The following is a 16,426-nucleotide window of genomic DNA, read 5'->3' as shown; positions in this document are numbered from 1 at the left end:
GAAAAGGTGCAAAAGAGAGCGACTAAGATGATTACTGGGCTGGGGCACCTTCCTTACGAGGAAAGGCTACGGCGTTTGGGCCTCTTCAGCCTAGAAAAGAGATGCCTGAGGGGGGACATGATTGAGACATACAAAATTATGCAGGGGATGGACAGAGCGGATAGGGAGATGCTCTTTACATTCTCACATAACACCAGAACCAGGGGACATCCACTAAAATTGAGTGTTGGGAGAGTTAGAAGAGACAAAAGAAAATATTTTTTTACTCAGCGTGTGGTTGGTCTGTGGAATTCCTTGCCACAGGATGTGGTGATGGCGTCTGGCCTGGATGCCTTTAAAAGGGTATTGGACAAGTTTCTGGAGGAAAAATCCATTACGGGTTACAAGCCATGATGTGTATGTGCAACCTCCTGATTTTAGAAATGGGCTATGCCAGAATGCCAGATGCAAGGGAGGGCACCAGAATGAGGCCTCTTGTTATCTGGTGTGCTCCCTGGGGCATTTGGTGGGCTGCTGTGAGATACAGGAAGCTGGACTAGATGGGCCTATGGCCTGATCCAGTGGGGCTGTTCTTATGTTCCCGTCATGGTCTACAGCTGCCCACAAACGGGAGAGAAAGTCACAGCTCTTCTACCATTGATCCCTGCAACTAGTATTCAGGGGTCTATAGTAGTCCCTCCCATATCTATGGACTCAATTTCCAAGATTTCAGTTATCCCCAGAGCAAAAATATTTTAAAGATATTCCCATCACCTCACTTCCTTCTTCCTTCCACCCTGTCCTGCCAGTGCCGCCCCTTGAAGCACACTGTATTACTTAAACATATTGTGAATGCCTTGTTTGAGCAAAATTTGTACACTTTTAGAGTGGTGCTTCCCAAAGAAGAAACTTTAATAAATGTAACCTTCAACCGACCACCTGGTAAAAGCCTCTTCCTGTTGCACATCCCTCCCTTTCCCACCATAGCCCAACTAAGCCAGCACAGTTGCTTGTTTCCAGGGTTACAAGCCAGCCACCCCCCTCCCCAAACTATCACAGATCTGTCCCAGCCAACAAGCTAGAGCAGGGGTCTCCAAACCCCGGCCCGGGGGCCAGATGCGGCCTGCGGAGAGCCTTTATTCGGCCCACAGCTAGCCTGTGATCCCGAGAGCCTCTGGCCCAGTTGACCAAACACAACCGGAGTTGTGCTTGTGGGGTGTGGGAATGGGGGTCCATTTAAGTGTGTGCTTTATTTCTTGGGCTGTGTTGGTGCTTGGAGGAATCCTGGACATTTAAGCCCATTCATTTATTCGTTATTTCATCTACAATCTATTTAAATTTTATATTTGATATTTTTTCCACCCCTTGACACTGTGCCAGATATTTGATGTGGCCCTTTGGCCGAAAAGTTTAGAGACCCCTGAGCTAGAGGAAGAGGAGAAGGCAGAAATGGCAGTTCACAGTTCCCCCTTTGCATGTCTGGATCAGGATGAGGCTGCTGATCAGAATGCAGAAGCAGAGAAGACTAGCAGCTCTGCTAAGAATGTTGCACTCTATGCCCTAAGCCAGGGGTGCCCAAACCCCAGTCCTGGGGCCACTTGCGGCCCTCGAGGACTCCCAATGCGGCCCTCAGAGAGCTCCCAGTCTCCAATGAGTCTCCGGCCCTCAAGAGATTTGTTGGAGTCCGCAATGGCCCGACGCAACTGCTTTCAGCATGAGGGCAACTGTTTGACCTCTCGCATGAGCTGTGAGATGAGGGCTCCCTCCACTGCTTGTTGTTTCATGTCTGTGATGCAGCAGTGGCAGCGAAGGAAAGGCTGGCTTTGCTTTGTGCCAGGCCTTTTATAGGCCTTGAGCTATTGCAAGGCCATCATTCATTCATATAAGTTCGTCTTTAATATATTCGTTTATATATTCATTTATGTAAACTTCTGTAAATTTATTCAAATTTTAAATGTAAATTAATTCTTTTTTCCCCCAGCCCCCAACACAGTGTCAGTGTCACAGTGTCAGAGAGATGATGTGGCCCTCCTGCCAAAAACTTTGGACACCCCTGCCGTAAGCCAAGATAGGCTGCTTGGTGGCCCATCACTCTCAGCCAGGACAGGTTTAATAACTATACTGACAGCTGCTCAGTTTTTCTTTATTTGTCTTGCCTACCAACAATACATTGCACAGTATACTAGCCACAGTGGTTTTGTCACTTGTGTCATTCACTGCCACCACAATGCATGAGAAAATCAAATACTGCACAAAAAAAGAATGTTTATCCACATAGTCCTGCCCAGTAAGACCCAACCACACTTTCTCCTTTGCAAGATCTACCTGAAAATTCTTCACAGCACCACATGCAATTCTCACAGACAGGCAAAAATGAAGAATGGGCCCTGCTGCAGATTTGAGCTAAAAAGCCATTCTGCTATGCAATCTTTTTTCATGCCTTAAAAGGAACATCGTCAATTTTGCCTTTATTATGGGAAGAGACTTGAGTGAGATTGACAAGACTCTTCTACTTTGTTTTCTAACCAGTGTTTCTCAAACTGTGGGTTGGGACCAACTAGGTGGGTCATGAGCCAATTTCAGGTGGGTCCGCATTCATTTCAATATTTTATTTTTACTATATTAGACTTGATGCTCCCATGGTATGTGACTATATTTGAGGAAATGTTACAGACCTGTACTTTGAACAAGCTACTATGTATATTCTTTTAACAATGAGACTTACTCCTGAGTAAGTGTGGGTAGGAGTGCAGCTTAGGATTGTTCAAAATTTTCCTGTTTCATTATGTCACTTCCAGTCATGACATCACTTCCAGTGGGTCCTGACAGATTCTCATTTTAAAAAGGGGGTCCCAGCTAAATATGTGAGAACCACTGTTCTAAACTATTAGGTAAGATGTGCATTCAGTGCAGAATACAGAGACATTGATTAGGGTGGTGGTTTGACTTGATATGGTCAGCCAATTTTTTTTAATGTTAAAAGGGACAAATGAGCTTAGGTAGTACAGAAGGGAAGTGCTTAGTCTTTAGACTGCACTCCTATACATACTTATCTGAAAGCAAGTCCCATTCAACTCAATGAGATCTCTGAATAAACATGCACAGGATTGTTCTACGCCTCTCTTAAATCACATATTGGCATGGGCAAGAGTAGGTACTGTACTGCTTGCAATCAGTGAAACAGAACACTTCTAAGCACATTTATTCAGAAGTAACTTCTACGGGAATCAGTGGGCGTTATTCCCACTTAAGTGTGCACAGGATTGTAACCTGAGATAAGCAACATTAACGAACCCTGCACATAGTCTTTGCACACTCAGTTACCTCACAAAAAGCATCTCTTGATGTTGTTCTAAGAATTTTTACATTTAGGATGAAAAATACCATATACCAGTGCTCTCTGCACCACACACAATATGCTGAAAATACTCACCTCCTCCCCCCCCCCCGCACCCTTCAAAAAGCAAGCATAGAATGAGTACAGTATATATCAACCACTTGTAAGGATGCAGTTTCTTAGTGAAATGCTATTTAGCAGTGATGTGAGAATGTATCAATGTTGCAGCATTCTGGCTGCACACAGGGACTGAGCATAATCACACCACCCCAAAATATAACACAGACTTGCTTTGTTTCTCATTTAACACACACAGCTGTGCACAAAAAAGTAAAAAACACCCACAACAAAAGGTTCTCACTAAGGAAGTCTTTAGGAAGTGGAGAACTCCAAGATTGAATAGACACAAGCAAAAGCAATCGAAACCTGTTAAAAGGGGGTGGGGGCATGAAAGTTGTTCCCAACAGCAGCCTGGCCCCAGGATCTTTTTTATTTTGATCACAACGAAGCAGCTGTAGCACAGATTTCAGATCAAGACCAGCCATTTTCAACCACTGTGCTGTGGCACACTAGTGTGCTGCGAATGGTCTGCAGGTGTGCTATGGGACTTTGGGGGAGGGTCATTTATTAGTAGGGCCATTAGGGGGATGTGAGGCCCCCCTACCAACAGCATGGTGTGCCTTGTCAATTGTCAAAAACTGATGGTATGCCTTGACAATTTTAGTTCCTTGTCAGTGCACTGTGAGACTAAGAAGTTGAAAATCAGACACACACAATGCAAAAAGCAATCATCATATACAGTATATAACAGTGACAGAAATACAAGACACTGTAGTGGGGTTCCAAAAATGGATGATCTCATATTACATTCACACCGCAGGGATGGGGGTGGGTAGAAAAGCAGAAGGTTCCATGACCTTGCAACAGTCTCCAAATGGGGGGGGAGGGTGCCGCAAGAAAAAGATGAAGGCTATGGTAGGTACGGAAAAATAAATCTTCCAGAGACGTTTCATGGGGGAAAGATGCGGAGGAATCCAGGACCCTCGGCCAGTGAAACAGAACCGGGAGGCGGAGGGAGAGGGAAGAAGGCTGCCTGCCCATGGCCTGGAATGAATGAACCTACTACAGTTCCCACCAAATCTCTTACAACATGAGGGACTAGAAACCTAACCAAGGGCTGTCAGGATCCTTGCACTCCCTCCACCCCCAAACACAGCCATTATGGGGGGAGAGGAACTGCAGGTAGGGGCAACCACAACCACTGACTGGGGGGAGCTGCAGGTGTGGGCAACCAAGTCTGTCTGAGGGGGGAGCTGCAGGTGGGGGTATCCACTTCCTGGGGGGCAGCTGCAGGGGGGGCAACTACAGCCTCTGCCTGGGGGGGCAGCTGCAGGGGGGACAACCACAGCCTCTGCCTGGGGGGGCAGCTGCAGGGGGGACAACCACAGCCTCTGCCTGGGGGGCAGCTGCAGGGGGGACAACCACAGCCTCTGCCGGGGGGGCAGCTGCAGGGGGGACAACCACAGCCTCTGCCTGGGGGGGGCAGCTGCAGGGGGGGAGCCGCAGCCACAGCCACTGTCTGAGGGGGCGCTGCGGAGGGAGCAGCCACAGCCACTGTCTGAGAGAGCAGCCTCTACCGGGGGCAGCTGCGGGGGGGCAACCACAGACACTACCTGGGGCAGCTGCAGGTGCCGACCGGTAAGTGGGCGGGGGGGCGAGGTGAAGTGGGCGGGGAGGGCGCTTGGCTGACCGGGAAGGCTCCGGGCGTCCCCCGCTTTGTATGGTCTGCAAAGCCCACTGAAGCAAGAGCGGGCGGGGAGAGCTGAGAGGAGATGGGGGCATGTGGGGGGCGGGGAGCGCTCACCTGTGGGGCGGGCGCGGTCGCAGCATCCCTCAGCGCGTCCCTTGTCTCCGGCTCGAGGGCGGGGGACGGACGACGACGACGGCCGCCGCAGTCTCCGCCTCCGCCTGCCTTAGTCCCCGCGTTTGGCTCGGCTTCCCTTCGCTTCCCCTCCCTTCCTTCCTCCGCTCCCCCTTCCCTGTGAGGAAACGCCGCTCGCTCCCTCGCGCACCCGCACAGGAGCCGCCCCTCCCCCACTCCTCCTCCAACGGCCACACCAGGAGGCCACGCCCCTCCACTGACGTACCCAGCACGGCGGGGCCGCCTCTCCCTCAGGCGCGCGCCAAGCCACGCCCACACCCCTCAGGAAAAGGGGAAACAGGCGTGCGCGTGCGCATCCCAACGGCCGCCGCTTCAGCCGCAATCCCCGCCCACACACGTCGGGACCCGTATGTTAATTAGCTCCCCTCTTTCCCACCCTACGCGCGTTCGCCTCAAGCGACAGCTCCCGGCGCAGGGGGCGTGGCCTAAAAAGGAGAGGTGTGGTCTAGCTAATGAGGGAGGTGCTTGATTTTTACGACGCTTGGGCGGTGGGGGCTTGTTGCGCTTTACGGCCCTTCCTAGCAACCGGGAGGCAGGAGAGCGTCGTGAGGAGAATGAGGCCGGCGGTGGCAGGTAGAGGGTTGCGGGGAACGGCGGCTCAGGATCGGGGCCTCCTCCGCGGTATGGTCGGGGGCACATGGCTGCCTTGCTTCCGGGAAGGCCGTCGCGGCCCTTCGCAGCCAGTAGCGAGGCCGGCTTGGTACTGCAGTCCTGCCCACAATTACCTGGGAGTAAGCCCCATAGACTAGAATGGGACTTACTTCTGAGTAGACACGCCTGGGATGGGGCTCTGGGTCACTCTCCAGGAACTGCCTTTGCTGCTCTCAGCAGTAGAAGCCGCTTTGGTTGCTTTTTGGGAGCGAAAAGTGTTGGATAAATAAATATTCTTATAATGATGATCTCCAGGGAGTGGAGTTGGAGGCGGCTCAGGTGTTATGGCCACGATTTCATCAGATAAAAGAAAACATTTCTTTACCCAGCGTGTCATTAGTCTGTGGAACTCCTTGCCACAGGATGTGGTGATGGTGGCCAACCTAGATGCCAGGGGATTGGACAGATTTCTGGAGCTAAAGTCCATTGCAGGTTACAAGCCATGATGGGAATATGCAGCTTCCTGGTTTTAGAAGTAGGCTGTCTTTGAATGCCAGATGTAAGGGAGGGCACCAGGCTGCAGGCATCTTGTCGTCTTGGATGCTCCTAGAAGCATCTGGTGAATACTGTGAGATACAGGAAGCAAGACTTAGACGGGCCTTTGGCCTTATTTGGCAGGGCTCTTCTTATGTTCTTAAAGTATTGCCATTGGAAGATGCAGCACCAGTCATTCTCTTGATGAGAGGAGGAGAGAGAGAATAGTGATGTTTGGCTTTCATTTTGCTCTACTTCCCTTTTTCTGATGTCCTGTGCTGCTGGCATGATCAGATTGCTGAAGATGGACATATGAGAAGAGCCCTGCTGGATTAGCTGAAAGGCCAGGCTAGGCCACAGTCAATCACCAGCTGCCTTTGGAAAGCCCACATATGGGAGAAAAAGACCCTATACTGTACCCCTATCCATCCCCTATCCTATCCTGCAACTGGTATTCAGAAACATCCTATCTTTGAATCTGAAGGTAACATGCAGCAGTTCAACCCTGGAACTGTCACCCATTGTCCCTGTATAGTGTTTACTTTTGGGCCTTTCTCACAAAATGATGCACCTCATTAGAAAGACATACTGCCACTGGTGGATAGTGGAAATGGTATCTTAAATGTTAGGCATGTAACAACAACCCCCATTCATTCCCCAAAGCTGCTGGTGACTGCTTGTCTTTATGGTGCCCCTGCCAAATCATAAGGGCTCCCCAGAAGTGCCTCCCCAAACATAATATAAACTGGGCATCATAACTGATGTTGATTTGTAGTGAATGTTACTGGTTTTTAAATACAAAAGCTATTGCGGGTCCAGCCCAAGACCTCCTGGTGCCTGAGGCAGCATGCCAAATGCTGCCCTCGTACTTAGTGATGTTCCAGCCTCTGCCCCTTCAGCACTTTATCCTACTTCCCTTCTCCACAGTTCTGTTTTGTTTCCCTTTCTAAGTCTAAGAAATGGGAAGAGGTGAGCAAATGAATGCAATTGGGCATCTCCTACCAATCAGCTGTCTAGGCAACCATTTCAATTGGCTTCATGAATGGGCTGGTCCTGGCTATGACTGCTATTTGTTCTTATGGGCTGAGGATGCATGATGATGCAGCTATATTGCTGATGCTAAACAGGGTCAGGTCTGGTCAGTGCCTGAATGGACATGACCATCTGGGAACTCCAAATAAGCAACTTTGATTTCCAGGATGGAAGAAACCTTGGATATAAATATAATAGAATAGATGTTAAAGTATAATGGTATTTTGTCACAAGATCAATTGCGTATTATAGGCTCAGCACCTGTTTAGGACTTCAGCCAGCCTGTCAGCCCTCAAGGTGAACATTTTAATGTTATACAGTATAGTGGGATATGCTGGTTCTGGGGAGTAAGAAAGGAAGAAAAAGTCTTTCCCCACCCTTCCTCCTGCAATGCAATAGAAGAAGTGGAGTTCACCAACCTCATATTCACAGTGCACATCCCCTTTCAGCTTTGCAGGATATTTACTATATGGTGTTTGGGGCTTGAGCAGATCAGTTATTTCTCTCCCACTACTCTTTGTTTTGTTGTTCTTGAACTGACATCCTCATTCACAGTGGCAGAGAGTTGCATATCTTGTGGGGCCACTGCATAGAAGGCCCAGTCCCACATACATGCCAATTTCATTTAGCATTGGTACATGGAGCAAGGCCTCCCAGGAAGCTGTTAACAGGTAGGGTAAACTTACTCAGCAAAAGACGAACCTTAAGGTACTAAGGGCCCAAACCATATAGGACTTTAAAGATAAGAACCAGCATCCTGAATTGGACCTGGAAACCAGTGAGAAGCCAGTGTTAACCCTGCAGGGTAAGAACATAAGAACAGCCCCACTGGATCAGGCCATAGGCCCATCTAGTCCAGCTTCCTGCATCTCACAGTGGCCCACCAAATGCCCCAAGGAGCACACCAGATAACAAGAGACCTGCATCCTGGTGCCCTCCCTTACATTGGCATTCTGACATAGCCCATTTCTAAAATCAGGAGGTTGCATGTGCACATCATGGCTTGTAACCCATAATGGATTTTTCCTCCAGAAATTTGTCCAATCCCCTTTTAAAGGGTAGAAGTAATATGCTTCCCTGCATGATTCTCATGAGCTGTCTGGCTGTAGCATTCTGTGCCAGTTGCACCTTCTGAATTCTCTTCAGATATTCTCCACATAGAGTACATTACAATAGTCTAAGCCTGAGGTGACCAAGGCATGGATAACTGTTCTGCATTCTCCAAGAAGGGCTGTAACTAATGTACCTGATGGAGATGTCCAAAAGCTCTCCTGGCCACAGCAACCATCTCTTCTCAAGAAGCAGTGCCACATCCAGGAGCAGCACCTGCTTTTTCAGAGATAGTGCCACCCTATCTGTTTTGCCAAATTCCCAGTCCAAGCTTTGCCTAGAGAACCTATGCCCACTTTAAGCTAATTAGCTCCCCTTTGTTCCCCAACAATGGCCCTAGTTCTGCATTGTAGCACTGCTGGACCCCACCACCAGGGTAGCTTGCCTGTTCAACCTGCAGAAGTTCTCCTTCATCCCCTCTCCTACCAGCAGCTTTTCCAGCCACACAGCAACACCTTGGTCCTCAGCAGATCTTAGGCATGGCAGCCACACACCAGTCTCCATTTCAGCAATCCTCATTCACCCATCAGTCAACTAGTCAGTCCATTGGTCAGTCAGCAGGTCCAATAGTCCATCAGCCATTCCATTTGTTCCTCAGTCCATCAGCCACTTCTTTCTCCTCCAAACCCCTTCCTTCTACTCTCCCAGTCTTTCCAAGCTCCTTCCTTCTACACCCACCCACTCTCACTGCTTCAGGTGTTGCTTTTTTCCATGTAATGACCTGGCTGCCTCTAGTGGCTGCAGCTGTACAGCACACCCACTGCACAAAGCCTAGGTTTTAACCCTATGCTTGCCTGCCAGAGCAAGGGGCCACTGTTGACACCACACCCTATCTCCTGGAAGGATCTTGCTCATTTCCATTACGCTATCCAGAATCAAGTCTCCCTCTTCAGCTTCTCCATACCCTAGTTCAGGGCATGTACTGACTCTAGAATCAGATGTTATAGTGAGAGCTGAGCGCCATCCTCATATTGATGACAACTCAGCCCAAATCTCAAGCTTAACTCCCCAAGCAGTTTTTATGTAGATATTAAATAACAAAGGGGACAAGATGGAACCCTGAAGGACACTAATGGCCACAGGTAATGGAACTGAACTGTAATCTCCTAGCATCATCTTCTGTACCCTCTCATGAAGATAGGACCAGAACCAGCAGAACATTGCATCACTCCGTCCCAATCCTGAGAAGTGCTCCAGAAAGGTATTGTGTACTTAAGAGGACTGATGGAACCAACAGAGATGCACTATCTAGTACTGTTTCCTTCAGTCTGGATCACAGTGCAGGTAATTACCAGGGTGATCAAGATAGTTTCAGTACCAAAACCAGATTGGAAACTGAACTGAAATCAGTTTTATCCAAAGCTTTCTATGGCTGAGTCACCACCACACAATCATCTTGCCTCCAACAGAGAGATTAAAAACTGGCCAGCAATTATCAGGAGTGGGGGTTCCAGGGAGGGCTTTTTAAGGAGCATTTCTACTGCCTCCTTTGACAAAATTGGCATTTTGCCCTCCCAACAGGAATTTATCACCACCTCTACCCACTGAGCCATTCCACAACCTGGCCACCCCTCACCCTGCAGTTTTTGTTTGGAATCCATTGTGTTTTCCTGGTGAATTGGGAGTAATTCTTTGGTTCTGTTACCCAGTTTGAGTCTTTGGGATGGGGCAGGTAGACAATAAGATCATATTAACAGAGAATTAATAATTAATTAACAGAGAATAATGTTTGAGCTATAACTATACTGAAAGTTGACATAATCTTGTGTAATTCCCAGTGCAAGAAGCCCTTTCTGCTTCTCATCTTATTGGAGATTTGCTGGGCCAAGAAAAGACACTTGAATGCCTTCCCCCTTCCTAATTGTAGGTTTTATTTTTCTGTTTTTGTATAGCATGTACCATGTGCTTTGTAGTAGCTTCCAGAAAAATGAGTTGTCTGACAAGGATTTTCTTTTTAGATGTGGGACTCATGTGGTGAGTCATTGTCAAGAGGTTTCAAGTAGCAGCTAATAGTTCTAATGAATAGTGCTTCTTTGCTGTTTGGAAGAAGTAATGCCTGCAAGAGGCTGCCAGTTCCTCGCACTGGAACAAAACTGAAGAACCAATGCATTACACTGACTAGGAGCTGGAAGAGGTTAGGCAAAGGAATAGCTACAGAATGAGTCCTGCATTCTGTAATCTCTGCTAGGCCTGACTGTTAATCTTTTCTGTTGTGATGTAAAGAGATAGGAATAGATTATTGTAGAATGTCAGGGTTGCTGCACACTGGAAAGGGTGTTGGCATCATCTTTTAGAACTCAAAGCTGGATATTTCCTTTCAGATAGTCATAGAAGATGTTCAGATACTAACAGTACATTCTGCAGTTGTGGAGACTGAGAGCCCAATCCTGTGCATGCCTACTCAGAACTAAGTCCCATTATAGTCAATGGGGCTTACTCCCAAGTAAGTGTGGATAGGATTGGCAGGGTCTCTGAGAGGAATTTTATCAGGAGGTACAAAGTTCCTTTTGGGCTCCTTTGAAAAGAGGGACGGGTGAAACAGCCAGGGAGGGTGGTGACAGGCAAGCAAGAAGAGTAGGGGCAGGGAGGGGCGAAACAGGGTAGGTTCAGGGTAAAGACATCGGGAAAAGTCTTTGGAGCCCAGGTCTACCAACCCATGTGGCATCAGTAGTGTCCCCAGCATCCCGTGCAGGCAACAAGTCTGAGTAGATAGGAAAACATAAAATCCCAGGAAATTTCTGGGCCCTCCTTTGGCTCCTGGGCCCCCCTTTGGACCCTGGGCCTGGGTACAAATTACCCCCTTTACCCCCCTCTCCTAGGCCCTGAGGATTGGGCCTTAAGCCAGGATGATGATTATTTTTCCAGGTATTGTAACTGCATCTATGGGTAGATTTTCGTCACTACAGGGAGGCCACCGTATCCATGGATTCACCTATCTGCGAATCAGATCCCTATGGGCCCATCCCCCGCATGCACCCTCTGAAGTGCAGTGTGCACCCAGATAATAAGAAAATGAGGTGACCGTAGCTGCATGCCTTACATTTTAATTATCATATTTGTTTGGCCTTGGCAGGGATGAATGGTGACATATGTATTGGCTCATAAAGTATTTCACTAATAGGCATCCAGGGTTTTCCATGTATATAAGAGAGTAGAAAGTTCTGCTTTAGTGGATACTGAATATACTACTGATGTATTTGTTTTCCATTTGTTACATTTCATTTTATGTCACCTTAAGTTTCTTAATAAAAACATAGGGAAATGTTGCTTAAATTCTTACCTAATAAAGCTTGACAGTGTTCACTGGTGCATATCTACAGGAACATAAGTCATTTAGATTTTCTTTATCCTCCAGTGACTCAGATGACTGTTGGGAGAAGCTTGGCCCCACTTCCTGGTGAATAAATAAACCAGTATATGTGAGTTCTTTCCTGCCCAGTGCATGGGTACTGCCTGGTTTGCAATGAGTCATGTCAAAGGGACAATATTTGTCACCCGTGTTAGTCCTGCACTTTGAAAAGCCTGGATAGACCCTGGACAATAAATTCATATACTTTTTACATAGCACCTCAAATAACTTCAAAACACAATCTTACTTGCACTTATTTGGACATGCATTCAGTAGTTAGACCTGTCGTGCATTTTAAATGCCTGTTGTCTTGTTTATATTGCGCTAGTCCACTGTTATCTTAATAGGAATATTCTAGAACCCCTTCCAGTTTAGATGGGATCACAGTCCAGTTTGGAGAGATGAGATGGGCAGGTTGAGCAGAACATTACACAGGATACAGTACTGTGATTAAAAACTACTCTTACATTTTGCTGTGGCATCATCATGTGATCATTTTCCTGCTTTACATTGTTGGCTAATTTGGTGAGGGTGGGAAAAGGGGGAAAGGGTCAAGACATGTGAGATGCTGTCTGAATGTTCCGAGAAGAGTAGAGAGAACTCAACAGGATTGTCATTTTCAGGGGCTGCCCCATCCCCAGTGCAGTGACTAATTTCATCCTGTCAGCCAATCCTGAAAAGTCAAATACATCAAAAAGAAGGCAGTTGTGGAATTTTTTTCTCCTGCTACAGAGTTGGTTTGTTGGAAGAAAGGCAGATAAGTCACCAATTGTTATTCGACCATCTTGGCTTTTAAAACATTGTTGATTACTTAAGGGGCCAGCTAAGCTGATCCCTTTAATTTATGATGCTTCGCTTGTGAACAAGCAAGTTTCCCTACCTAAAGAATTACAGAGAACTCTGCTTTTTTTCCAACAAACCCACTCTGCAACAGAAGGGAGAAACTTCACAGCCACTTTCTCTTCTGCTCATGAGATCTGCTTGATCTGTTTAACTTGAGCAGATGCGTATTAAACCTTAACTACGTTTAGGGTTTGATTCAGGGTGTCTCTTGTATGCTTCTTTCTGCCAATTGGCTGTAAGAAAATTGTAAATGTAAGAAAGTAAATGCTACGGTAAAAGTTAGAGGCAACTCTAGTTGTGATCCTCACCCCACCCATCCCTATTCTCATTTCCATTCTTGCTATTTTGTCTAGCTACAAGAAACAAAACAGGTAATATTTTTGTAGTAAGTGCTAGACAAACAGTCTTATATATTCTAGCAGTGGCCTAAAAATAAAGGAAGACATTACCTCCTGCCATTGACTATAATGATGTGTTATCTCTTGCTCTGGGTAGTTGTACTATCATAACAAGTCATTTATACAGCCTCATTGTATAAATAGTAAATTACATCAGTCAGTTGCAAGCCATCGGTTGCTTGTGCTCTTGGTTCTCTAGCAAAAGGATGCCCACAAAATTTCTTTTTGCATCCAGCACCCTAAAGTCTTTGTTGCACTTCATTTTGGAAAAGATAAGAAACAGCAGAGACTACTCCTACCTCTCCCTTAAGTCATCTGTGTATGTCAGAGGAGTTAGGGAAGGAGGGTGATGGCCAGCACAAACGTAGACTGCCCAGTAAGACACTTTGTAGACCTTAGTTAGCTGGCCTCAGTCCATGACTGCATTGGCTACCTTTTAGAGTTTAGACAATGGAAAAAGTACAACTTTTTCTAACCATTATCTGCTTTCTTTCATCCTTGATTAACTTAGGCTTTGGTATTTCCCCAGCTGCTGTGACTCTGCTTACACAGAATGGACCCTGTTGTCCTAAGTTACATGGACAGTTTGCTGAGACAGTCGGATGTTTTGTTACTGGATCCCCCCTGCTGGCTCAATGACCATATCATCGGATTCGCCTTTGAGTACTTTGCCAGTGATCAGTTCCATGACTTGTCTGATCAAGTGTGCTTCATTGGTCCCGAGGTGGCTCAGTTTATCAAGTGCACAGCTAGCCAAGAGGAACTGTCCCTCTTCCTTGAGCCACTGAACCTTCCCCAAAAGAAAGTCATATTCCTGGCTATCAATGACAATTCTAACCAGGCTGCTGGTGGCACCCATTGGAGTTTGCTAGCTTACTTCCGGGACAAAAACTGTTTTGCTCACTATGATTCTCATACCAGGAGCAACTCCATCCATGCCAAACAGGTAGCGAGGAAACTGGAGGTCTTTCTCTGTAAAAGAGACAAAGTTGCCTTTATAGAAGAGAAGGCCCCTGCTCAGCAGAATAGCTATGACTGTGGGATGTATGTAATCTGCAATACAGAGGCCCTGTGTCAGGAAATCTTCCGGGGACAGCAGGAGCCAGTGCTACAGCTCCTTACTCCTTCCTATATTACAGGCAAGAGAGAAGAATGGAAAGCACTCATTGCTAAGCTCTCACAGAAGTGACTTGTCCATTCGCAACACATCTGTCTAGTCAGCAACCCCTCTTGTTTTAGTCTTGCCCCCAGTGGCTGAGGGGGAAGCTTGTGCAGAGGGTTTCCCTATAGAATGTATTTACCTCTGCATTTCTGTGCTGCCTCATTCTGCCATGAATGGGAATAGAGCTGAATAATAAGAAAAACAATTGTGTATCCTCCCTCTAAGATATTGGACAGCTGTGACTTTGATATGTTTCCCCTTCTTCTATCCAAGCGATTCCCTGCAAATCTTCAAGGTCTTCATATGCCTGTGTAGTCATTTACAGTCATGTCAGAAGCATGCAGTATAGTTCTACCTGTATTTAATTGGGGCAGATTTCATCAGTTCTCTTTCAAATCATTCATTGACTTCTGGAAGTGAAATAAGATGATCTAATGCTGTAAAACTTCAACAAGGCTTGTTTTTAAAATGCCTCAAACCGTAAGCAGACACACAACCCTCTCTCATTCCTGCTTTTCTTAACAGAAATGGTAGAAAAGGGGCCTCCTGTTGTAAAACATGTTTTAGCTCCCTTGAAAAGTTTTACAGTTTGCTAGAGTACGGCAAAGCAGCATCTAATGTGTTAGGCTTGGTGGCAAGAAAGTTGTTTTTTTCACTGTTCTTCCTGCTATTGGTTACTAACATGCTATGAATGTTGTAAGATCCTGCATCTCTGAATAAGTGCAGTGATTAATTTCACAAGGGGGGGAAAAAACCACACTTGCAACTCCATGGTGTAGAAGGGGAAGAAGAAGGGGAAGAATTAATCATTTTTATGGCCTGTTGGTATGTGGTGTTGTTTTATTTCAGTACATCACTTTGCGCTGGTGACTAAAAAGTGCACTAAACAAACTGTCCTAAAATGTTTCAGGTAGAAGTCAGTCCAGTAAGGATGCTCAGGGTTGCACCCTAAAGCCTTCTGGACATGCTTAAGCAAGCCATTGGACTCTGGTTGTATTTATAATATCTGTGTTTTGGGGGGCAGAAGACTTTAAGACATTGAATTCCATGAGAACAGCAGGCGCACAGCTACTGAGCATCAAGCTCATGATTCCATTTGACTTCCATTTGGATTTTGGATGTGGCAACTCTCAACTTGGAAAAGCAGTGGCTGAAGGTGATGTAGAGTTTGCCAGCTCTCTCAATGCATCTTCCCAGCCTAGTGAATCATCTTCAGCAGCTTGAAGAGAGAATGAACCAGCTGCATAAAAAATTCTGGTATTGCTTGATAACATGATTGCTTCCTTCTGCAAAATTCATAGCTCTTCTGAAGAAAGCAGCCTATCCTGTTGGGTAGCATACCAGTATGAGTGATGGACCAAAAAAAGAGCTGTATCATTTGTTTTTCCTGTTTCTGTTTGATTGCCCCTGTTAATGCCAAGGAATGCCTTCTTACCCACACACCTTCTCTTTAAGTGCTGCACAAGAAACACAGCAAACAGCCTTTAAGTAACAAGCTGATTATTTTAATATGTGATGACACTGCTGGAGCAGAAGAGCTTTACTTGTTTTCTCATTTGTGTGGGGAAGAGCACGATAACTTGTGTTTTGTTTGGGGAAAAGTCTTCAGCCAAAAATAAAGAGAATTTTCACTCCAAAGAATTGTGCTCTGCTTCATAACATTGAGGATCTTGTTCTCTCAGCTACCTCAAATAAAAAAGGTCAGTGGTATATTGCCCACCTGGTAATATGTCAGGATAGTGTGAGTAGTAATACTGTAGTCTTAACTCAAGCATTGTTAGGATGATGAGTGTTCTGGAGGCTACCATGTTCCTGAAAACTGGGGCTTCTCCTAGCACCCAACTATGTGTAAAAGCAAATGAAGTGTCAGCATCCTTCTGAAACAGATGTGGAAAATAGAGAAGCTTGATAAGTGCTTTGAGTCTTGGACTCAGTTTTGTATTTAAGGGATTGTTTAGGAAAAAAAGCAATTTATCATGGAGAAAAATTCAGCCACAATTGCTGCAGTTCCCCTAGATCAGGGGTCTCTAAACTTTTTGACCAAAGGGCCGCATCAAATAGCAGGTACAGTGTTGAGGGCCAGAAGAAAAAATTAAATAATAAAATTTAAATAAATACATTAGAGATGGAACGTAAATGAATAAATGAA

At 46.2% G+C, this 16,426-nt stretch overlaps 2 protein-coding genes across 9 annotated transcripts in view; one reads left to right on the top strand and one right to left on the bottom strand.

Moving 5' to 3' along the window:
* Window positions 1–5,280, bottom strand: part of MYO9A (myosin IXA) — a 163,181-nt gene extending 157,901 nt beyond the window's left edge. For all 4 annotated transcript variants that reach the window (XM_066634984.1, XM_066634981.1, XM_066634982.1 and 1 more), the window contains exon 1: window positions 5,181–5,280. The gene's annotated coding sequence lies outside the window, so the exon portion shown is untranslated. The remainder of the gene's footprint in view (window positions 1–5,180) is intronic.
* A 468-nt stretch (window positions 5,281–5,748) lies between these two features.
* Window positions 5,749–15,918, top strand: SENP8 (SUMO peptidase family member, NEDD8 specific). 5 transcript variants are annotated; one of them, XM_066636157.1, is made up of 4 exons: window positions 5,791–5,831; window positions 10,304–10,388; window positions 11,881–11,944; window positions 13,645–15,918. In XM_066636157.1, the coding sequence occupies exon 4, from the start codon at window positions 13,669–13,671 to the stop codon at window positions 14,302–14,304; it is 636 nt and encodes a 211-aa protein (XP_066492254.1). In that variant the 5' UTR covers window positions 5,791–5,831; window positions 10,304–10,388; window positions 11,881–11,944; window positions 13,645–13,668; the 3' UTR covers window positions 14,305–15,918. The 5 variants fall into 5 exon arrangements, with proteins under 5 accessions (XP_066492252.1, XP_066492253.1, XP_066492254.1 ...); XM_066636156.1 differs by lacking the exon at window positions 10,304–10,388 and having other exon boundaries at window positions 5,779–5,831; XM_066636158.1 differs by lacking the exons at window positions 5,791–5,831; window positions 10,304–10,388 and adding an exon at window positions 10,484–10,659.
* Window positions 15,919–16,426: the final 508 nt, after the last annotated feature.

Source organism: Tiliqua scincoides, chromosome 8 (assembly GCF_035046505.1).
Source record: "Tiliqua scincoides isolate rTilSci1 chromosome 8, rTilSci1.hap2, whole genome shotgun sequence".
Taxonomy (NCBI): domain Eukaryota; kingdom Metazoa; phylum Chordata; class Lepidosauria; order Squamata; family Scincidae; genus Tiliqua; species Tiliqua scincoides.
Note: the sequence above shows the minus strand (reverse complement) of the source record. Positions and strands in the feature narration are given on the sequence as shown.